The sequence below is a fragment of the Pleurodeles waltl genome, chromosome 5, assembly GCF_031143425.1.
Source record: "Pleurodeles waltl isolate 20211129_DDA chromosome 5, aPleWal1.hap1.20221129, whole genome shotgun sequence".
NCBI classification, from domain to species: domain Eukaryota; kingdom Metazoa; phylum Chordata; class Amphibia; order Caudata; family Salamandridae; genus Pleurodeles; species Pleurodeles waltl.
This window is the reverse complement of record NC_090444.1, coordinates 1,175,117,237-1,175,141,662: the sequence shown is the minus strand read 5'-3', so window position 1 is coordinate 1,175,141,662 and position 24,426 is coordinate 1,175,117,237. Positions and strand designations below refer to the sequence as shown.

Sequence of the window (24,426 nt, the reverse complement as noted above, 5' to 3'; positions counted from 1 at the left end):
AGGGGGAAAAGATGTAATGGGTATAATTGAGGGGAATGCAGAACGTAGAATGCTGGGGGTGGAATGGTCGGAGTCCCGTAGTGTTCTGGCTGCGACCGGTTTGTCAGTTGCAGCCAGGACGCTGGGAGAGCAGGACTCCGGAGAAATTGTGGGCATGTGTTTGAAATAAATCTGAATCAGAACATACCAATTTCTGCATTGAGACTCCCTTCTTCACAATCTACCAAGCCATTACTGAGTAACCTACTAAATCACACAGACGGCCATTTGTGGTAGATGCCATCTTCCTAACCTTGGTATGGTTAACACAGACCTACCTAAAGAATAAATTACACCACTTCTAACGAGGGAGTTTGAAAAGTAAACACTTTGGCCCTCATTCCGACATTGGCCGCCGGCCTGTCGGGGGCCGCCAGAATACCGTTCCGCGGTCGAAAGACCGCGGCGGTGATTCTGACTTTCCCGCTGGGCTGGCGGGCGGCCGCCTTCATGCCGCCCGCCAGCCCAGCGGGAAAGAGGCTTCCACGATGAAGCCGGCTCGGAATCGAGCCGGCGGAGTGGAAGCTGTGCGACGGGTGCAGTTGCACCCGTCGCGTATTTCACTGTCTGCGAAGCAGACAGTGAAATACATTTAGGGGCCCTCTTACGGGGGCCCCGCGACCCCCCCAACCGCCATCCGGTTCCCGGCGGGAGAACCGCCGGGAACTGGATGGCGGTAGGGGGGGTCGGAATCCCCTCGGCGGCGCAGCTAGCTGCGCCGCCTTGGAGGATTCCTATGGGCGGCGGTACACTGGCGGGAGACCGCCAGTGTTGCCGGTCCGACCGCGGCTTTACCGCCGCGGTCGGAATGCCCATTGGAGCACCGCCGGCCTGTCGGCGGTGCTCCCGCGGTCCTCCACCCTGGCGGTTTGAAACCGCCAGGGTCGGAATGAGGGCCTTTGTTTCCAAGGGTTTTATGTTGTGTGAATGATGCATTGGCTGAAATATTAGTACATCAAATCTGAAACAGCGCACATAATATAACTAATTACATGGCAAAAAAACAGTAAAAGCTCCCCCCCACTGCCCCCCCAATAAAATACAATTCAAACTAACACACAGGAAATAAATATTTAATGAACTTGCTGAGACAAAGCAGAAATTAGGGTACAACTTCCGCACATTAAGGCAAGATTAAAAACCGTAAAGAGATACTAATGACTCAGACAGACACCTGGTGGAAGAGACGTTCAGCAAAAGAGGGTTTCTGGACAGAGCTGCAGGACAGCCCCTGATTTTACTATGGTAGTGATGCATAACCCCAAACTATGCGGTCTGTCAATTTCAGGATGCACTTAGCCAAAGCTAAATATGATGATGAAATACTGTAAACCTCTTGTGTAAGATTTGTATAGCACTATATTGTAGCCAAAGCTAAATATGATGATGAAATACTGTGAACCTCTTGTGTAAGATTTGTATAGCACTATATTGGAGCCAAAGCTAAATATGATGATGAAATACTGTGAATGTCTCGTTGTGTAAGATTTGTATAGCACTATATTGTAGCCAAAGCTAAATATGATGATGAAATACTGTGAACGTCTTGTGTAAGATTTGTAAGCACTATATTGCCCAACTGGGCTGCCATCGGTCATCTGTTGGCTTGGCCAGGTGGGAGCCTTTACCTTTCTGGCAGCACGGTGGCACTGCTATGGAGATGCTGCCTTTGAAATGCAGAGATGACAATGAAACCAGGAACTCTAAGGAATGTTAGCTGCTTACAGACAATAAGTCCTGGTTTTGTAGTATTCAGCCACCATTGTTCGAATCAAAGTATTCCCATAATATGTCAGGGTAATAAAAGAAATTCAAAAATAAGTACAACCCGAGAGGTAAGGTGCTCTGAAAAGTCAATCATTGCGCAAAAAAAAAAAAAAAAAAAATATTGCGGTACCACCACTGAGAAGAAAAATCATAGCATGGAAAGGTTTGATTACCTGTACAGACAACAGCACGGATTCCAGTAATCTGATGCTATCAGTGATGCAAGTAATGAAAAGACGGAAGATGCGCCAAAGCACTCTAAACTCCTTCACGGGGGATAGAAACTCTATGCACATCCTACATACTCAGCACTAACCACTGTCTGCAGCAGAGAGAGCACAAGGAGAAGTGATTCAGTGTCTAGAGAATCTACCTGTACGTCAGAAAAAAACATTTGCATTTAAAAAAGTTTGTAAAAGTACAGAACGGACACAAACATAAATAGTTCAGCGTTTTGATTAGTGTCCACGGGTGCCTGCCATGTTGTTAATCATCCAAAAGAGGCATATCACTGTCCAGGGGGCTGTGCTCCAGCTTGCATAGGTAAAACAAGGTGGCTTCGCTGGCTTCCTCCTCCGTCAGTGGCTCCAGACGCACAAGTTTACTCTGCTTTGGTTGCGTGTCCATTATGGCCTCTGGCACAGCATCTGTACCAAGCTCCAAGAGTTCGGTGAGGAAAGGATGCTTGGTGTATTGTACAAGCTGTTTCTCTGCAAAAGAGAAAATCGATCAATTATTTTAGACAGTGGATGTACTTTTGTCTAGCTTTATCACTGCAATCTATATACGTTCTCAAGCTGTCTTCTCACCCTCTTAGTGGCAAGCGGATATAGAAGCAATATTCACCAGCACCGCTTTTGGTTAACAAAGCTATAGTTCAAGTACAGAAGATTCTCCGAGCTAGGATCATAGATTCAGATCCCCAAACTGTCCACATGGTGCTTCACTGGACGTCTGCTGCGTTTTGTCTTCTTTCTCTGCACTGAACGGATCTGGTCAGGTTAGACAACGCATGGGTGAGATCCCGAGGGACCTGGCACAACATGATGATGACAGTGCAAATGAGACAGACTTCTGTAACAAAGGAGCCTATACTAGGAGTCATTAAACGGGTCTAAGCTGATTTCCAAAGCGGCCTTAAAGAAACATTAAAAGAGCAAGGAATATGACTATGTGAGTAAAGGATATTGTCATAAATTATCCAATAATAAAATATGCAAAAAGGCTCTGTGGAAAAATTAATATCACATGGCACAGGGTGTTAGGAGACTTGTGACATATTAGGCATAAGGGTGCTGGTGACCCAAATATATGCTGTGGAATAAAAGTGGGAATGAGGTGAAGTAAGTTAGACAAAGGAGCCTGTTAACGATGTGCTCAAATGATTAAAAACAAAAATCATATTAGAAACTTGTTTATAATCTCCCAGGTACCACAACGCCCCCTCTTCAGAGGAAACTATATGCCACAATACGTCTTATCCAGAGCCTGAAGAAATATTATCACATCACTCCCATCCTGATGGAAATTCATTGGCTCCCCTTGACAGGCTGTCCCATCTTCAAACAAGCAGCATCATTTACAAAGCCATCAAGACCAGCACCTCCACTTATCCTGCAGATAACTTCACTATTTCTGGTGGCTATCAGCACACCCAGAGCCAGGACACCATCAGACTGCAGACTTAGAATTGCATCAAAGAAAAGCAAGACAGAAGGCCTTTTCCATTAATGCACCCATGATCTGGAACAACATACGAGCACCATTCAAGACCACCTCAACTCTGCTCTAATTTAGGAAAGACTCACCTATTTAAAGAACAGTACATAACAATGTATTAACCATCTATAAGCCAGTTTTCTCTCCTCTTACTTGATGACTTTATGCTTATGTCAATGGGTTCTAGGGTGGGTAGAGCACTGACCCTCTACAGCTCTCTATTGCCTTTTCGCTAGGTGTGCGCTATAGAATACCATATAAATAGATACATATTTATAATCAGACCATTTGCAGGCATTGCCCACTGTAGCAGTGGCTTCACAGCAATAGAACGATGGGTGCAACACCACCATAGGTTTTTAAGTTCTGAAGCAGATTGGCCCAGAAAAAGAAAAGTTGCAGTGTACTACAGCTGAACTGTATGGTTGATAATTAACTTACCAAAAAACATAGAACTTGATGGTGTGACCTGAAATCCAAACTGTCAGACCGCACCGTCAAGGTTTCGTCCTGTTAGGTAAATTTGATAACGCCGGTTTAAGATCAATATAGAACAAATGCTTACGAAAGCCTTCCAGAAGATTCTTCTGGCATGCTTCTACTATTAAAAAAATATTCAAATGTGCCCTTCACCACAGTAAATGATTACAGTAATTATTCATTCATGTCCACTGAATTAACACCATAAATGTAATTGTTCCACAGTGTGAGGATCAACTGTTTAATAATATGCAATCATGCAATCTCACAAAACGGAAAACATTCAAACATTTAGGTGAAAATAAATTAAATAAAGAGTAATAGAAAATTTATAATGCTCCTCTGTACATACCGGACTTTTTGAAGGAGGTCTCTGTATTTTGGCCCGCAGTTTGGCCTTCTTTGCTCTTTGAGGATTCTATGCCCTTGCTTTCAGTCTAAAAGTGAAAAATTCAAATTGTGAGGGACTGGTGAGGACGCAACAAAGCATGTTGCAGGCAAACTTGGTCAATTTCTTTGTATTCCAGTCTTGCGTTTGCATTTTCTTAGTGACTGCATGGCAATAATTAGTACATCAGTAACAAAATGGTTACTTACCAGTAGAAGTAGTTTTGCAGCTCGAATCGTTTTCTGGATTCACATGCTGTGCAGTATTCTGCCATCTAGTGGTTGAGTCAAGAATGTTCTTGTTAGTCCTGTTTATTTTTTCTCTCCTCCAGGTGTCAGGTGTAGGCATTTTGCGCTATGTTTGGTGTCCTATGATATCAGATGTGCACCCTGGAAGCCCATGTGCGTGGCCGCCATCTTTAGATTCTTTTTACCCCATTTGACAAAGCTTCAATTCTTCTTGGCTTCCTTTTCAGGTTTCACCTGCACAGTGCTTGTGCAATATACTGTATTTAATATAAATCTTAAAAGGGTCTTACATCCTGCCCTCAACTTTTCATTGATGTGCTTGCCACTTACTTTTCCTCAGTTTCTATGGGTTGTTGCATGCCATTTCCTGTTCTTCCTGTGTTTTCTCATCAGTAATCCACGGCTCAAGTATTCCTATTCATCTGCTGTTGAACTTCTTTTTTGTCCTCTGCCTTGGGGCTGCAAGCATTTTAAGCGTGTTTGTCCAACATCTCCCTGTGGCAGCACGTATTTTAAGCACATTTGTTGCTTGCATATTTTTGAGGAGCACGGACATACAAGAATAATTAGAATACTGGCCATCGTGTCACAGGATAGACGCTAATCCGTTGGAGAGGCACAGATGTTTCTTCCAGGACAGAGGCACTTTTTCTGGGGCTTTTAGTCCACCTTTGTCTGTTTTTTAATGACACAATGGCCCACAGACCTGGTGTATTGCACTTCTCATCCGTTCTTAACCCCAGCTTTCCATTTGATTTTCAAGTCATCAGTGACTTACACAGAGATGTGTTGACTCTGCCAGCGCTTGCATTTACTAGTGCTCACCCACTTGCACCCCCGTGACAGTCGTACTCTATGAGCTTCCTCTGTGCTACAAAATATCAATCCCCGTTTGTTTATGTGTCTCGTTTTCAGGTACATAGTAACTGAGGGTGGATTATATAATTATCTTTACAATTCAGCAGCAATGTACTACCATACAATGTGACAAACTGACCCTATTAATTACAAAACTGCCAGATTTCACAATTAAAACCGATAATAGCTCGGGACTCCCAATATGTAAATTAAGCTATGGCGTTCAGTCTACCACTCGTGTCTGATCTCAGACCGCCTGGAGCGTGCTGTGGAAGGCCATCGGCCACCATGTTGGTATATTTAATTCCTTCGCATCTGTGTTCATTTGCTCTGCTCCGGTGCCACTTTGGAAGGGTGGTGATATCTTGTTTGCTACAATTCGTGAACATTACACTTCGGCATAAACTGCTCTCTTGCCAATTCAGCAGAGTAGCTTGCACTCCCCCGTGACACAATGGTATCGCCACTTCTGAGCCTATGAAAAGTGAGCGTGTCTCTCAGACTGTAAACAAGGCTCATCAAAGAAAGAGCAGCGCTGAAGTGAGGCAGACGGAATTTAGAATTGTCGTCAGCCTTGAACTGACAGACCAGGAGCATTGCATTATTTATACCTGATTTGTGTGTGTGTTTATTTAATGACGTCCCGGCATCCATCTTGTTTGTCTTGCTGCTTCTTCTGTGGAGAGAGGGTAAAAAAATGTTTGTGCTGGGGTTGGTTTAGCAGCTTCTGGAACTTGAGCCAAAAGGGGATGGAAGTTGTTTTACAATTGCATTTTGGTGAAGAGGCTGGAATAGAAACAGCCAATACTGGTCTTTATGCAGCAAGAAAGAGGGGAAGGGTTTCTCGCCCAACTTCCCATAGATACAAGTTTACTGAAATACTTTCATTTTGGTGGCCATCGTTCTCATTGTGGAGCGGATAGCCATTTTGTTGTGTGCATTGAAAGGCCAGTGGGCAGACGCTATCAAAGGGAGGTTTCAGAAAACGAGCTTGGTAGGAAGCAGCATGACTTTTGACAGAGTTCATCGAGTTTTATTGAGGTTATGAGAGGGAGGGAGCCTGCACTGTGAGCTTTCATTGGAAAGAAAACCACGGGGAGGGAAAGGAAGGGGGACAAGGAAAATATTGTGCCCCTTCCAAGACGTTAGCGTGGATGCCTTGCGGCACTCTTGGCTTACACCCCTCCACTTCTACGTGCTCTCATTTTGCACGTTCTGTGGCACTCCAACCGCCACAAATAATCAAATAATGAGGATCACGTGGCACTGACAAGCATTTGCAAGCACACCACAGCAAGCATATTCACTAAATTAAAGTTTTACAATCAATTCTTAGAAGTTCCATGTCTCTTGTCTAATTTGTTGCTGCCTGAATCGTGTTGCCACTGGCACCTTGCCGAAAAATCTTGAGGTTTGCCTCACAGGCTGCATTATGAGTTCACATGAAGTCGACGGCAGCCTGTCCCAAGTCAGGCTCAGCTCGTCGCCAGTGTTTTGCCCATAAGTTTCATGCGGAGTCACAGGACCTTGTTGTAGAGATGGTTTGTTGAGTAGTGCAGCGCATATGTCTGCCAACAGTTTTCACCTTAGGTCCTACTGACTGTGCTGGTCTGGATATCCTGCATCAGCCGCTCAGTTAAGCTAATTAATAGTGCTCTCATGTTTGTTGCACAAGCGATATATATTGGGCACAAATGGCATCATTCTTGTCTAAATGGAAACTGTTTCATCCGAGCATTTTAAACCACTGACATTATCACAAATGTTTCCGATTTCATGACTGCCAAGTGACTTCATATAATATGTGCCATCTTCATCCATCCTGGTTTCTTAGTGAGCAGTGCTTGCATGCTAAACATTTTTAACCAAAGATTACAATGTTAAAAGTTGTAGATGTCCAAGAAAATGTCTTTCATTAATTGCACTCCTGTGGATCTTCGACTGCCCGTTACATTGGCATGCATAAGGACTGGGTAAATATGCATTTGCATATTTAACTCTTTTTAGGGTCGAGCGCAAAGCCCTCTGTCCCTGCTGTAATCTCTCTATGGGCTTTTAACCACACCCATCAGTTTGGTTCGTTCATGGGCTTGCCTTTTTCAATTCACATCATTTCATTAATGGAAGGCATGCATATGTCATGCCTTTTCCGGTGTCTAGCCCTCATCGAGTGCACCCGCCAACTACTGAAAACATACAAGGCTCCATTTTCTCCGTATGGTTTCTGGACTACTGTTTCTCTTTATTTCGCAGGCAGCGCGATCTCGCTGGGTAGTAGTCTAGCGCTTTGCATGAAATCGACCTTGTTACATGGCTAATTACACGTTTACCGGTTACATGGTTAATTGCACTTCTGCCAATATGTTTCACTGCGAGCGAACTTCTGTTTCCTTTTGTGTGTCTCCGTCACGCTTCATGGTGGCCGTGGGCTCGCTAATGTGAAACTGTTTTACTTTTCAGTTAATGTGGCAAGAAAAGTTTGGTCCGGAGTTTAAAACGCGAATAGCTTTAACTCGAGCAAAGGAGAGACCTGTTGCATTGCGAATGCTTGTTTTTATTACAGAGAGCATTTACAAATTAGTTATTAGTGCATTAGTGATAAGACATTGTTTTCCCCACTTCCAATTACTTTCTTTTGTGCAAAAATAAAATATGGAAGTCATCCGTGCTTTGCGTTACAGTGCTAAGTTTCACAGCATTAATATAAACATGCATTAATGTAACATGAATACTAATATACTTCAGCATTTATAGTCCATAGTCGAATTGTACAGTGAATTTTGCAAGTTGATTTTGTGTAATCGTTTATCTGTAACTTCTAGAGGAGTGACTCCAGTCTGCTTAATTTTCAGATTGCAAGGTCTGTTTCTGATCAAATGGCTTAAATAGGAGCATTCACATTCCAAAAAGAACATAGGCAAGTTATAGTGCCTCGCATTGAGTAAGGATGAATGTGGGAGCTATCTAGTCATCAATTCTTCACCAATAATCTTACAAGTACTCACATTTCTCTCCTCACTACACTTCTCCATCTCGCATCCAGTCATTTTAAAAATTCCGAACACTGCAACGTCACTGCAAAACATACATTTTGCATAACAAGTGCAATGTGAATTACCGGAAATCTTGTGAGATTACGTCAGCCCCAGTACCTGCTGTACTGCAGTGTTCTGTGTCAGTTATTTATTCTTGGCCACCAGAGCTTGTTGCCTGGGCACCCCTGGTCCACCCAGGTTGTACCTCAGATGAGCAGAGCTGCTACTGAAAATAATGTACTATGGCTCCATAAGTGCAGCATTGTTGCTTGTCTACATTGATACCTGCTGACGCCTCACCTGCTTGTAATCAAGTGGTTGTGCAGCAAGGCTGGCACTAAGCAACTCAAGTCTTTACAAAGTGCATAAGTGTGGCTGCTTGTTTTCAATGTACCACAATGGGGAATGCACGACTGCAGGAAATTATAATAATTATTAGTTCGGTGGCATGTGTAGCTGCAGATACACATGTTGTGCATAGTCCGCCGTCTGGTGTTGGGTCGGAGTGTTACAAGTTGTTTTTGTTCGATGAAGTCTTTTCGAGTCCCGAGACCGAGGGACTCCTCCTCCTTTGTTCCATTGCGCATGGGCGTCGACTCCATGTTAGATTGGTTTTTTTCCGCCATCGGGTTCGGACGTGTTCCTTTTCGCTCCGGGTTTCGGGACGGAAAGATAGTCTTAACTTCGGAAAACTACGTCGGTATTGTTTCGCTCGGTATCGGGTAAGAATAGAATCAACACCGAATCGTGAAGAGCTCCGGTAGCCCTTCGGGGTAATTTCGATCCCCCGTCGGGGCCTGGTCGGCCCGACCGCGTGTAACATCGACACTGATGGAACGGACCCCGTTCCGATTCTGTCCTAAATGCCACAATAAATATCCATATACAGACCAACATTTGGTCTGTAACTTGTGCCTGTCGCCCGAGCACAAGGAAGAAACGTGTGAGGCCTGTCGTGCGTTTCGGTCCCGAAAAACGCTCCGTGACCGGCGAGCCAGAAGATTGCAGATGGCGTCCACACCGACAGGACACCGAGAGTTCGAGGGACAAGGAGAAGAAGAGGAAGCCTTCTCCATCCATGAATCGGACTCGGAGGAATTCGACGTCGAAGAAACCGCGAGTAAGACGTCGAAGCAAGCACCACACAAGAAAACAGACAAGGCCCAGGGGACGCCACTGCCAACAGGCCATGGCTCAACCCATAAAGTAGGTGACCGTCCATCGGCACCGAAAAAGGCCGAACTGGTGCCGAGATCGTCCGACTCGGGTCGAGACACAGGCACGCAGCAATCTCGGGACCGAGAAAGTGCTGCCGAAAAAGATCGACGCCGAGACAGCGGAACCGAAGCTGCTCGACGCAGAGACAGCGGCACCGAGGAAGATCGACGCCGAGAAAGCTCAACGCCGAAAAAGAAAAAATTCTCCTCGGAGCCGAAAACAAGCAGAGACACAGTTTCGGTGCCAAAACGACCAGCAACCGAACCAACTGCCAGCTCATATACAGAGGAACAATCACGGTCTTCTCAAATGCGCAAACACAGATTTGAGGAAGAGTTGCAGACCACTGACGTGGACCACACACAAAAGCGGATCTTCATACAAAGTGGGACAGGAAAAATCAGCACCCTTCCCCCAATCAGGAGAAAAAGGAGACTCGAGTTCCAAACACAGGAACAAACACCACAAACAAAAGTGGTTAAAAAGGTAACCCCGCCAACCTCTCCTCCACCTGTAACTCATATATCACCGGCACAGACTCCGTCACATTCACCGGCTCATACCACCATGAGCCAAGATGACCAAGACGCTTGGGACCTATACGACGCCTTAGTATCAGACAATAGTCCTGAGTCGTACCCTACCAAGCCCTCACCACCTGAGGACAGCACAGCGTATGCACAGGTGGTAGCTAGGGCAGCAGAGTTCCATAACGTGTCGTTACACGCAGAACCTGTCGAGGATGACTTCCTTTTCAACACCCTCTCTTCCACCCATAGCACCTACCAAAGCCTGCCTATGCTTCCAGGAATGCTAAGGCACGCAAAACAGATCTTCAAAGAACCTGTCAAGAGTAGAGCGATAACTGCAAGGGTGGAGAAAAAATATAAAGCACCGCCCACGGACCCTACTTTTATCACCTCACAGCTGCCACCAGATTCAGTCGTGGTAGGGGCAGCTCGCAAGAGAGCCAACTCGCACACATCAGGCGAGGCACCACCTCCGGATAAGGAGAGCCGCAAGTTCGACGCAGCTGGGAAAAGGGTCGCAGTACAAGCTGCAAACCAGTGGCGCATCGCCAACTCTCAGGCGCTCCTAGCACGATATGATAGAGCCCATTGGGACGAGATGCAGCATCTCATCGAGCATCTACCCAAGGAATTTCAAAAATGGGCAAAACAAGTGGTTGAGGAGGGACAAAACATCTCCAATAACCAAATACGCTCCTCTATGGACGCAGCGGACACAGCTGCAAGAACAATAAATACCGCAGTAACCATAAGAAGGCACGCATGGTTGCGCACATCTGGCTTTAAACCGGAAATACAGCAAGCGGTGCTCAATATGCCGTTCAATGAACAACAATTGTTTGGACCCGAAGTCGACACGGCAATTAAGAAATTGAAAAAGGACACTGACACAGCCAAGGCCATGGGCGCACTCTATTCCCCGCAGGGCAGTGGCACTTTCGGCACCTTCCGCAAAACAACCTTCAGAGGGGGGTTTCGGGGTCAAGCCACACAAGCCAGCACCTCACAATCAACACCGTCTACATACCAGGGACAGTACCAAAGGGGAGGCTTTCGGGGCCAGTACAGAGGAGGACAATTCCCTAGAAACCGGGGAAAATTTCAAAGTCCAAAAACCCCTCCAACCAAACAGTGACTCACAAGTCACTCAACCCCTTCACACAACACCAGTGGGGGGAAGACTAAGTCAGTTTTACAAATCTTGGGAGGAGATAACAACAGACACTTGGGTCTTAGCAATTATCCGACATGGTTATTGCATAGAATTTCTCCAACTCCCTCCAAATGTCCCACCAAAAACACAGAATATGTCAAAACAACATCTAGACCTTCTAGAACTAGAAGTTCAAGCATTACTGCAAAAGGACGCAATAGAATTGGTACCATGTACACAAGAAAACACGGGAGTTTACTCACTGTACTTTCTAATACCAAAAAAGGACAAAACACTGAGACCAATCCTAGATCTCAGAACACTAAACACCTACATCAAATCAGACCACTTTCACATGGTCACGCTACAAGACGTGTTACCACTGCTAAAGCAACAAGACTACATGACAACCTTAGATCTAAAGGACGCGTATTTCCACATACCGATACATCCCTCGCACAGGAAATACCTAAGGTTCGTATTCAAAGGAATACATTACCAATTCAAAGTGTTGCCGTTCGGTATCACAACCGCACCAAGAGTATTTACAAAATGCCTAGCAGTAGTAGCTGCACACATCAGAAGGCAACATATACACGTATTCCCGTACCTAGACGATTGGCTAATCAAGACCAACTCCCTCACAAAGTGTTCACACCACACAGATTATGTCATACAAACCCTCTACAAACTCGTTTTCTCCATCAACTATACAAAATCTCACATTCTGCCATGCAAAACACAGCAATACTTAGGAGCGACAATCAACACAACAAAGGGAATAGCCACTCCAAGTCCACAAAGGGTTAAAAAATTTCACAAGGTTATACAAGCCATGTATCCAACACAAAAGATACAGGCAAAGACGGTATTAAAACTCCTAGGCATGATGTCCTCATGCATAGCCATTGTCCCAAACGCAAGACTGCACATGAGGCCCTTACAACAGTGCCTAGCATCACAGTGGTCACATGCACAGGGTCACCTTCTAGATCTGGTGTTGATAGACCGCCAAACATACATCTCGCTTCTATGGTGGAACAGTATAAATTTAAACAAAGGGCGGCCTTTCCAAGACCCAGTGCCACAATACGTGATAACAACAGATGCTTCCATGACAGGGTGGGGAGCACACCTCAATCAACACAGCATCCAAGGACAATGGGACGTACATCAAACAAAGCTGCATATAAATCACCTCGAATTGTTAGCAGTATTCCTAGCGTTGAAAGCATTTCAACCCATCATAACCCACAAATACATTCTTGTCAAAACAGACAACATGACAACAATGTATTATCTAAACAAACAGGGGGGAACACACTCGACACAGCTGTGCCTCCTGGCACAAAAGATATGGCAATGGGCAATTCACAACCACATTCGCCTAATAGCACAATTTATTCCGGGGATCCAAAATCAACTAGCAGACAATCTCTCTCGAGATCACCAACAGGTCCACGAATGGGAGATTCACCCCCAAATTCTAAACACTTACTTCAAAATTTGGGGGACACCTCAAATAGACCTATTTGCAACAAAGGAGAACGCAAAATGCCAAAACTTCGCATCCAGGTACCCACACAGGCAGTCTCAAGGCAATGCTCTATGGATGAACTGGTCAGGGATATTTGCGTACGCTTTTCCCCCTCTCCCTCTCCTTCCATATCTAGTAAACAAATTGAGTCAAAACAAACTCAAACTCATACTAATAGCACCAACATGGGCAAGACAACCTTGGTACACAACACTACTAGACCTGTCAGTAGTACCCCATGTCAGGTTGCCCAACAGACCAGATCTGGTAACACAACACAAACAACAGATCAGGCATCCAAACCCAGCATCGCTGAATCTAGCAATCTGGCTCCTGAGATCCTAGAATTCGGACATTTCAACCTCACCCAAGAATGTATGGAAGTCATAAAACAAGCTAGAAGACCATCCACTAGACACTGCTATGCAAGCAAATGGAAAAGATTTGTTTGCTACTGCCATAATAATCAAGTTAAACCATTACATGCATCTCCAAAGGATATAGTGGGATACTTGCTACATTTACAAAAATCAAATCTAGCCTTCTCTTCCATAAAGATACACCTCGCAGCAATATCTGCATACCTGCAAATTACCCATTCAACTTCACTATTTAGGATACCTGTCATTAAAGCGTTTATGGAAGGCCTGAAAAGAATTATACCACCAAGAACACCACCTGTTCCTTCATGGAACCTCAACATCGTCTTAACAAGACTCATGGGCCCACCTTTTGAACCCATGCACTCTTGCGAAATGCAATTCTTAACGTGGAAGGTTGCATTTCTCATTGCCATCACATCTCTAAGAAGAGTAAGTGAAATTCAGGCGTTTACTATACAAGAACCTTTTATTCCAATACACAAAAATAAGGTGGTCCTAAGAACCAATCCAAAATTTTTACCAAAAGTTATTTCACCGTTCCACTTAAATCAAACGGTAGAACTACCAGTGTTCTTCCCACAGCCAGACTCAGTAGCTGAAAGGGCACTACATACATTAGACATCAGAAGAGCACTAATGTACTACATTGACAGAACAAAAGAAATTAGGAAAACAAAACAACTGTTTATTGCATTTCAAAAACCTCATACAGGAAACCCAATATCAAAACAGGGTATAGCCAGATGGATAGTTAAGTGCATCCAAACCTGCTACCTTAAAGCAAAGAGAGAACTGCCCATTACACCAAGGGCACATTCAACCAGAAAGAAAGGCGCTACCATGGCCTTCCTAGGAAACATTCCAATGAACGAGATATGTAAGGCAGCCACATGGTCTACGCCTCACACATTTACTAAGCACTACTGTGTAGACGTGCTATCCGCACAACAAGCCACAGTAGGTCAAGCCGTACTAAGAACTTTATTTCAGACTACTTCCACTCCTACAGGCTGAGCCACCGCTTTTGGGGAGATAACTGCTTACTAGTCTATGCACAACATGTGTATCTGCAGCTACACATGCCACCGAACGGAAAATGTCACTTACCCAGTGTACATCTGTTCGTGGCATTAGTCGCTGCAGATTCACATGTGCCCACCCGCCTCCCCGGGAGCCTGTAGCCGTTTGGAAGTTATCTTCAACATTTGTACATTTGTAAATATATTACTTAAACCTTAGTTGGTACATACTTATTCATTCCATTGCATGGGCACTATTACTAACATACACAACTCCTACCTCACCCTCTGCGGGGAAAACAATCTAACATGGAGTCGACGCCCATGCGCAATGGAACAAAGGAGGAGGAGTCCCTCGGTCTCGGGACTCGAAAAGACTTCTTCGAACAAAAACAACTTGTAACACTCCGACCCAACACCAGACGGCAGACTATGCACAACATGTGAATCTGCAGCGACTAATGCCACGAACAGATGTACACTGGGTAAGTGACATTTTCCTTATCTATATATATTTTTTTAACGGCGCACAGCACCTGTTTAAGGCCATAGAACACATCATTAGGTTTCGACTGCACATTTCTTTTCACTTTGATTTTTTACTTGCTCACTGACCCTCCCTTTCTTTTTACCTAAATCCTTACTTATCTTCTTGCTTCCTTCCTCAGTCCCTTCTTCTCTCGTGATTTCATTTGTTGATTTTCTCGTTATTTATCCTTCTCTCTCTCCTTGTTACATAGTGCCTTCTTTCCCTATTTCTTTTGTACCACACACACACACACACAGTTTTACTATTTTTTCCATTTGTTTATCTCTGTCCTATTTCTCGCCCCTTCTGCCCGATGCTTCCTCCTAAAACACACTCACTTCACACCCGCCCCCCCCCCCCCTCTGCATTCTCTCTTTTATCCCTGCACTAATTGTTTATGCTCCTACAGTGTCCTAATGAGAGTAAGGTATTAATATTTTCATTACATCTATCGGTGAACATGCACACCTTTTGCATGTCACACCCATGGCATTCAGGTACCCCCGTTCAAATCTTAGGTTACTATATCAGTTTTACACCTACTCACCAAGCCAACACAAAAACAAAACATTTTTAATAATCACATAGGTAAAACCTATTGCATTTACAAATGCTTGCTGTTTTATATATATCACAGTTTATTTCCCTCTTTGTGTCACCTTATTTCCGGGTTGGGTTGAGGGTCGCAATTGAATTAAAAAAAAAAATCTTGAAGCTGCATAACCACTCCTACTGGTAAATAAATATTTCATTTGGCAGCATGAATTGTTTTCTGGACTCACAGATGTGCATTGATTATGCAGCAGTTTCACAGGTAACTCCTGTAAGATGGTGTTAAAATGAGGCTGAGCTTGCGAACACATGTTTCAGTAGTCTCTGTCCCATTTGTCCCTCCTGTATATTTGAATGCCTATGCAATGTTGTTTGATGAAGGTGTGGTCCGATGACCATGTGGCAGCCACACTTCTGTTGTTCAAGGGCATGTTTGCTAGAAACGCCACAATGGCTCTTTTCTTCCTTGTGGAGGTCACCTCCAAGCAAACATCTGCCTTCTGGTAGCATAACTGGATTGTTTTCACTGTCCACCTTGAAATGGTGCCCTTTGTTACTGGTGAGCCCCTGTTCAGACTTAAAAAAAGATCCAAAGAGCTGGCCTCCCTTTCTGACCTCCTCTGTCCTTTCTATATAGTACATCACTACTTTGCACAGTCTACTGTATGCAGCATTTCCTTGGCCTGTTTTTTTGGCAGGTGGAAGATATCCGGCAACTGGAAAGGTTGGTTCACGTAGAATTGTGAAATGATCTTTGGGAGGCAACAGGGGGCGATCCTCATAGTTACTTACCCTATTCTGGTGTATTTGCAGGTAGACTTCTTTGGTGGTTAGTACCTGCAGCTTGCTCACCCTGCACAGCGATGCAATTGTGATTAGGAAGGAGATCTTTAAGGTCAGGAACCACAGTTCGGCATTATGTAGCGGCAGTGCTTTGATAAGTTGTGTTAGTACCAGGTATGGGTTCCACCCTGATGACAGGTTCGATCTGGGTGGAGCTACTCTTTTTGCTCCTTCCAGGAACCTTCTAATAACTGACATTGTGAAGTACCTTCCGATGTGGCTTTGTGTGTAGGCTACTATTGCTGCTAAGTGTACTTTTAATGAGGAATACATCAGGTTGTTGCCTAGCAGGTGGGTTAGGTACCTGACCACTTTAGTGTCTTCAGTTCGGCTGAGGAGCTGTCCCTTGTCTCTGCGCCACAGAATATATCTAGGCCATTGTGCCAATTAGCATTTTCTTGTGCTCAGCCTTCTTGCTTTCTTTAGGTCTTCCATGGGAAGTTTTGGAAGGTTCAGGAGTCCAAACTCTATGTTTCAGGAGCTTGGCTGCCAGACTCAGACTGTTTACGTCCACGTGATGGAACTTGCCTCCCTGGAAGGAGAGGAGGTTGTGCTTTCCTGGCAGCCTTTTTTTTAAACATCCCCTTGTGCCATCTCCACCAGGGCTGAGAACCATGTATGTCTTGCTCATTATGGCGCAACTGGGATCAGTGTTATTTGAGACTGTTTGCAATTGTTTCTCACTAAAGATATGAAAGGAATGGGTGGAAAAGTGCACGTAAATTTCCCTGACCAGTCTATCGAAAGGGGAATCTCCTGAGAGAGGTGGCATGGGTGCCTGGATGCGAAGTCTTAACATTTTGCATTTTCTAGTGTTGGGAAAAGGTCAAACTCACGTATGCGCCCAGTGCCCTAAGACCTCTCGGGGCACTACATAGTTTAGTTCCCATTCGTGTGATATGGATGCTTGCCTGCTTAGTCTGTCTAGTTCTCCATTTTCCATGTCCAGCAGGTGTATTGTTAATGGGTCTATTCTTCTCTGGATGGCCAATCTCCAGATTTCTTGCGCTACTTGATCCCAAATTGGGGCACCCTGAATTGGTAGTGTCTTGTTGACTAAGATCCGTAGATATTTCTTGTACTTGCACTTCATGGAAATGTGTAGTTAAGCATCTATGGTTGCCATGTAGTCCTTTCCCCGCAGTTGTGGCAGGACCTCTTGCAGTGTGGTAATTTTGAACTTCTGTGTCTTTATTAACTTGTTTTGGAAGAGAAGGGCCAGGATTGGTCTTAGCGACTTGTCCGTTTTTTTAATGAGGAACTATGCGGAGTAGTTTCCTTGGCTGACTTCTGCTGGGGGCACTCCCTCTATTGCCCTTGTTTGCAGTAGTGCCTTCACGTTGTATAGGCACCGCCTTTTCTCCTCCCAATGTGGTCTTTGCTTTGGTTTGACTCCATGAGGCGTCTTTACGAGTTCTATACAGTAGCCATGTTGGATTATGTTGAGGATCCCTTTGTCTGCCTTGACCCTCCCCCACTGTTGGAGGAAGGCCTTTCTCCTGTCACCCACTGTTGTTATGCAGTGAGAAGGTTGGTAAGCAGAGTCACTTATTGAAGGGGCTGGCTCCTCTGGAAGGGTGTCCCTTTCCTCCGGCTCCGCCTTGAAAGGTCTAGCATTGCTGGTACTGTTGCTGCACTCTGATGTGGAGCTGGCTGCTGGAAAGACAACTGTTGTGTTGTGCCTTGGAAGCTTCCCCAGCATGCAGGCCTTCACAATGGTATTGTCCTCCTTATTGGTTGACCATGGAACTGCAATGTCCCCATGGTCTTAGCGATGTCATTATCCCTTTTCTTCTCCTGTAGTGTGTTGTTCACAGCGGGTCCAAACAGGATCTCCCCCAGAAAGGTTTATTCATGATGTTCGCCTGAACCTCATCTCTAAATGTAGACACCTGTAGCCAGGTGTGTCACCTCACAGATGTTCCTGTTATGAGTTGCCAACAGTGTGCGTCAGCTATGTCTAAAGCTGACCTCAAGCATGTGTTCACTATTGCTTAATCTTACTCTACTAGTGCTGCTCCTCTCTTTAGGCACTGTCCTGGGAGGTGTTTCAGAGCTCAGACCGCTTCCCAGTGGGTGTGGGCCTAGTGGTTGAGGTGCACATTTCTCCATTGTGTCACGGGGGGGCAGGGGGGAGGTATTGTGGATGTTGTGGCATTAGCTTTCTTTCTTGCTATGGTTTCAATGATGGTCACAATGATGGATTACCCTGATGTAAACTGGGTGTTTCGAGGAGTATTTGTATTTCTTTTCTATCCTCAGTGTTACTACCTTGCTATATGCTGGCTCTCTAAAAGCTTTGCTTTCTTGATCTAGAATGCTTGGCATCATGAGGAGGTATTGGCTTTTGCTCTGGGATGGTAGAAGTGGTTCTAGGAGAAAACAAGCCTCATTCCTCTCGTCTTCTAGTTGTACCCCATACTTCTCTGCTGCGCTCTTCACCACACCATTGTAAATTGAGATGTAATCGGGAGGCAATATCTCTGAGGGATAAGTGTTGACAACTTCCTCCGGTGAGTCAGTTTCGAGGTCCTGCCGCTGATGGTTGCCACTTTCGTCGTCCTGAAAGATCTCCTGCTCCTCCATGTCTTCTTCACAGAGGAACATCTCCTGCACCTATTGATGTGGTTCGGGAGTTACTGATAGATCAAGCTCTTCATGCTCCTCCCTGCTTTTTTTCCCCTGGTTGTTTCAAGGGGATTCTGAAATCCAGTTGTAGCCTGCAGAAATGAATATAGTATTTCAAATGCTAGCTTGTCTTGGATGAACATGGCATAATGCTTTATCAAAGCTTTGTATACATACATTTTAATAAAAGATTCAATCTGTTCCAATTAGTGTTCAGCACCCAAGAATATTTTTGCTTTCACATAAAGAGCCTCTATAAGTGCTGGCCAACTATTTATGTCAATGGTCATGTCTCTTATTTATTCCGGCTAACATCACTTAATGTCCCGAAGGTCCACCAGACCGAACCTTCACAAGGTTTTTAATTGCATGGATTTGGTGGGAAATTGTGTTTTTCGAGTTGGAGAATAATGCATCTCAAAGGAACGGCACTCACCTTGCAGCTATGCAAAGGCTGACATTTGGATTGACATCCACTCATGGGGGGTACTCAACTGATTGCATCCATACAGGGAAATGGTGTACTGTCAACTAAGTTCATGATTAGACAAGAAACAATGCAGAGTTGCCTTCTATGCCTGTTATTTTTCGGTCTTACTAGTAGATATCCGACCTTCCAGGTAAGAGCAGACCCAGTTCTAAGGGGTTTCCGGTAGATCTTGGGAAATTAAAACATGACCCTGCTCTATGCAGAACATCTTCGGCTGAACATAGCTGACCACTAGCATACATAAGCTATGAAAGGCAATTCTTACTGCCCTCAAATTTAAATTGTATAAAGAACTGAATAAATATATGAACACGTTTATAAAAGATGCACAATGAATGAAGTTTCTATTAATCAAAATGTTTATGTGTAAATATTTTTGCGCCACGGAAAAGTGAAGAATCTCTAAAACTGTGCATGGAGTGATGTGTGTATTGATACACTAAATACTACTGAATGAAGGACATTTAAAAGAATTAGGATGTATTGACTGGCAAGTGGAACATTATTTAGTAATGCATTATTTTTTGTCAATGATACAGACTTGAAACCTTGGTCTAATCAGGTAATGTGCTGATTGTGGTTGTTTAAACCTGATTATGGAAGCATAATGGGGAGGCATATATATATAAAAAAAAAAATACTAAGCATTAAACTGCGTCGAAAACTAGGAAGAGTATTTGACTGTGGATTTGTTGGATTGATACAATGAGAATTTTACTACTTTATATTGTGTAACCTAAAGAGTGGCACCAGTGGATATCTAGTGTAGTAGAGAACATCCTAAAGTACCCGTTATGCTGAACAGATAGTAGAACTTGTTTCAAGGTCTTGCTCCTCAATTGAATAACACACATTGAAAGGACAGACAAAAAGAAAAATAATTAACTCAGGATCTAACAGAGAAAACAAGACTTGCTAGAACACATTTTACGCACAACTACATGGTATCACCCAAAATAAATTCGACACACTTCTTACGAGCAACACATGGCAAATCATTTTCTGCCAGTTTATAGGCAACACTATTTCACTGGACAAAATACTGAAGAAGAGGTAGCAAATGCAGAGTAATACACAGAAGTGCAACTGGAGAAAGTGAGCAACAACAGTATATTTTATAATTGAAATGAATTGGTTTTTAAAAAGCCTTTTATCCAATAACATGGCATTGTTTCAATATGTAACATTGTCTATTTAAAGCGGTCATGTTACTTTGTGCTTTTATGGATCAAACAGTTACACTTCAAATATTATAGGCCAAATATAATTTGTATGTTTTTCATATTTCAAGTTTCTTTACCACACCTTAAAGAAATCATTTAGATGGTCTTTTTTTGATGTTATTCTGGGCCACCTCAGGACTGGATCACAAAATGCCATAAAGACCAATGGTCGTGACTGTGATACAGTGCACTTTTACTTTAAATTATTGTAATATATATAGGGTGAAGCATACTTGGTGCTTAGAATTTGTCTTACACCCTTGATTTACCAGCAGTATACTTTTGCTTTCGAGGTTTTGCGACTCAAGGATTCATTTGAAAAAAGTATATCACTGAACAAAAATTAGGGGGTCTGCTTTTTACATCAACCTGATTAGTATTGATTGGATTAGTACTATCATCATAGTGAAACATTTTTACTTAAATGAAAAAGGTGCTATCTACTGACAATAAAAACACCTACCTTTGTATTATTAATAAAATCTGCTGGATTCATCTGCACACTGCTAGTAAAAAGCTGAAAAGAAAAGTGAAAAGTGCATGGGTAAAATACAAATGCAACAAATTAGTGACAAATCATATAATGCAAACTTTAGAATGACCATCAATAAAACTTGTTTAACAGAAATGAACATGTGTCTTACCCAAAGCACATAATTACTTCTACATTATTTTATTTGCACATTACAGTTCAAGGGGCATGCACATATAAAGCAATTGTTTAAACAAACAGAGGAGGATATTTGATGAAAATCTAACTAAAAACTGAGTACCCAACACTAATTGCATCAACACTGATGTTGTTCTGGACTTCCATGTGAAAGGAATTTGAAAATGTGAATGCCACTCTACAGACGGCATGCTGCACAGTTAGTCTCATTCATTCACCCACCTTAAATGTGGTTGAAGAGCATCATCTATTAATAGGAAGGATGGGTGGGGAAGCTACATCAAGTGTGGATGCCCATAAGCAACTACACAATCCAACAAATTCACAAATGTAAAGTTGCACTCAGTTTCATATTTACAGTTAGTTTCTTTGGGGGCTGGATATTAAGGGATTTGCCCAGGAACAAACATCTTCCAGTGTGCCTAAATCAGGATTATAACCCAAGTCCCTGAGTTTAATAGTAAACAATTTAGCGCCAATGGGCAACATTTCCTCCCTGGTGATTACATTAACGTACAAGGGGAATAGCCTTAGTAAACAGCCAAGTTATCCAGGAATAGAGGTCACGTTCGATAAGTTAGGTGTATTTTAATTTTTCATAGTCAACTAGAAAAAAACAACAAAGTCAGAGAAAATATAAATGTGATAACAAGAGTTATTTGACCAGTTATCAATAATAAACAGTTATTTAACAAGTTTGAGATATTAATCATTTCTATCTTCTGCTAAAAATAGGTATATTAGGCAAATCATTACAAGGAAACCTTATAAATGTAGAAACGGTGATTTGTCTTGATGTCTCCGAGCCTCATCACTAGGAACGCGTTTCAAGATCAGTGATGTGCTCTGCAATTCTCTTTTCTCCCAATGAGACCCTGGAATCACTTTAACGTTTGAAATGCAATTGTTTACATATGGTGATAAAAAATGCAGGGAGTTCTACTGGCTGTAGGAAACTGGCTTTTTGTTGCAGTAGTCCCCCCCCATACACACTGTTTGACTGGTATTTGATGCAACTTTGACTGGAGTGCACTGGGTTACTGCTAACCAGGTCTCCAATGCCAGTAATCCTTCCCCAAAACAAGGTAACTGGTAACTACAGCCCCAATTGCAAGGCCTTAAGCAACCCTTTAAGTCCCTAGTAAGTGGACCCCTGGTACATAGGGCATAGGTACTAAAGGAGGTCCCGAAGAGATGCAGCATATCTTGTGCCACTCTAAGGGATCCAGTACCAAAATCAGGTAGAGTGCCACTGCAGGCTGTGTGACAAGGTCCTCTAAAATGTTAAAACACGACATGACACACACCCTGTGTGCTATGTCCCCTAAAACTGCACTCCACGGCCGGAATCCAAGGGAGGTGAGGGTGCAAATGGGCTCCTGAGACCCTCAAAAACTGAATCCACCCTTGGTGGATCCCAATCGCCATCTGAAGCTTCTTTGTGCAGGCCCCCTTAACTGCCAATGTCTCCCACAGCATGAACCAGATACCTAAAAGCACCAATGCACCCGAGTCCCACAGTCCAAGGAGAAGTAGACCAATGGTATTCCTACATGCCTGAGCATCTCAAGGACTGAGGCCCCCCGTGGGTTCGCCCGGAGTGGCTCCCCAGTCCTAGCTTGCAGCATCTTTGTAACAGGACCGTTTCCCATTAAAGTAAATGGGTACTTCTGCAACCAGATGCCCCAGTGCCTCCTGAAGTGATCTCCTGGTGCTGCCTTGGACCCTGCCCCCTACTCTTAACTACCAATAACTGATCCTGTAATTTGCTGCTAAGTGCCCGAATGCAGTATAGGTTTCTTTTCCCATAGGATAACATTAGGGCACCTGAAACTTAAAAGCACCTCTGAAGTCGGACACCCCAGGGTCTCCCGATAAGACCTGTTGGTGCTGCCTTGAACCTTGCCCCATACTCATCTTAAATCCAGGAGAAGAGTCCCGTAAGTTGCTGACAAGTGCCCAAATGCAGTATATGTTTTCCCTATAGGATAACATTACCTATCCAGAAATTGCACTGTGAACTTCTGAAACCTATACAAATTAATACCTTGAAAGGTACTTACCCAATTACAATGATCTTGGTATCTAAATTCATATAAAAGTCGGTGTTATTTTTATAAATTGGTTTCGGATTTCTTTGAGTGTGTGCCACTTACTGCGTTTGTGTGCAATAAATGCTTAACACTACCCTCTGTAAGCCTACCTGCTCGCCCCCATACTACCAGAAAACAGAGCACATAGGTTATCATATTTGCCTCTGTCAGACAGTTGGGGTTATCTGGACTCTTTATACAGTGTACCTCGTTGTTGTCCAATATATAAAGAGCCAGCGTCCTACATTGACTACCCCGGAGCACTGAACGCTCCTTAATTTATCTATGCTCCACGGGAACTCATTTTGAAAAATACTTTCCAGGCTTTTATTAGGTCTATCTATTTTTAATTGATCACGTTTACAGTGCTATTTTGTTTTTTGTTTATTCCACTTGCATCGTGTGATCACCCACTTCTAAAAGTACTACCTTTAGACACCTCAAACATTATCTGTGACTGTATGTAATGTTTCTTTTGCGTACATAACTATAATAACCATATCTACATGCATACAGTCTCCTTGTAACAATGTACTTGTTATGAGCCACATCTGTCGGAGACAGAAATGACTTGTATCACAGACTTGTTTAATAACTGGTTAGCTTTGATATCTAGTCTGACTTTTGATTTTTTCTTGATATAACCCTATCCTACCTTGGTCTGTGGGTTGCTCCTGAATTTCTTTTACTTCCATAGTACACGGCGCACATTTTTTGGGAAGCCACTTACAATGCCTGCCTATAAAAAGTCACAGAGGAGTACACTACTATCTTCTGAGTTTAAACAAAGATGTCCCCTGAGTCAACACCAAGAATAGGCAGCTGCAATTCTTGGTTGCCAATGACAATCCAATTACTACATTTTTCTTTGAAAGACGAGCTTCAACCCTTTCACAAAGCAACTGTTAAGGCACGAAAACAACAAAGCTGCATTCAACTTTTTGCCTTTGGTGAGATTGATATACATTTTATCAGTCTAGTGAGGATACCGTGAAAATCAACTTTTAAATATACAATCAGCATC

General features: G+C 43.5%; 1 protein-coding gene across 3 annotated transcripts in view; it reads right to left on the bottom strand.

Moving 5' to 3' along the window:
- Positions 1–1,096: 1,096 nt before the first annotated feature.
- HSF2 (heat shock transcription factor 2) overlaps positions 1,097–24,426 on the bottom strand; it is a 248,010-nt gene continuing 224,680 nt past the window's right edge. For 2 of the 3 annotated variants that reach the window (XM_069235401.1, XM_069235402.1), the window contains exons 11-13: positions 21,103–21,156; positions 4,358–4,442; positions 1,097–2,516 (exon numbers count right to left, since the gene is read on the bottom strand). In XM_069235401.1, coding sequence (XP_069091502.1) covers positions 2,293–2,516; positions 4,358–4,442; positions 21,103–21,156 — 363 coding nt within the window. In that variant the 3' untranslated portion in view covers positions 1,097–2,292. Of the gene's footprint in view, positions 2,517–3,966; positions 4,036–4,357; positions 4,443–21,102; positions 21,157–24,426 lie in introns of all 3 variants that reach the window. The other variant, XM_069235403.1, reaches the window with a different exon arrangement.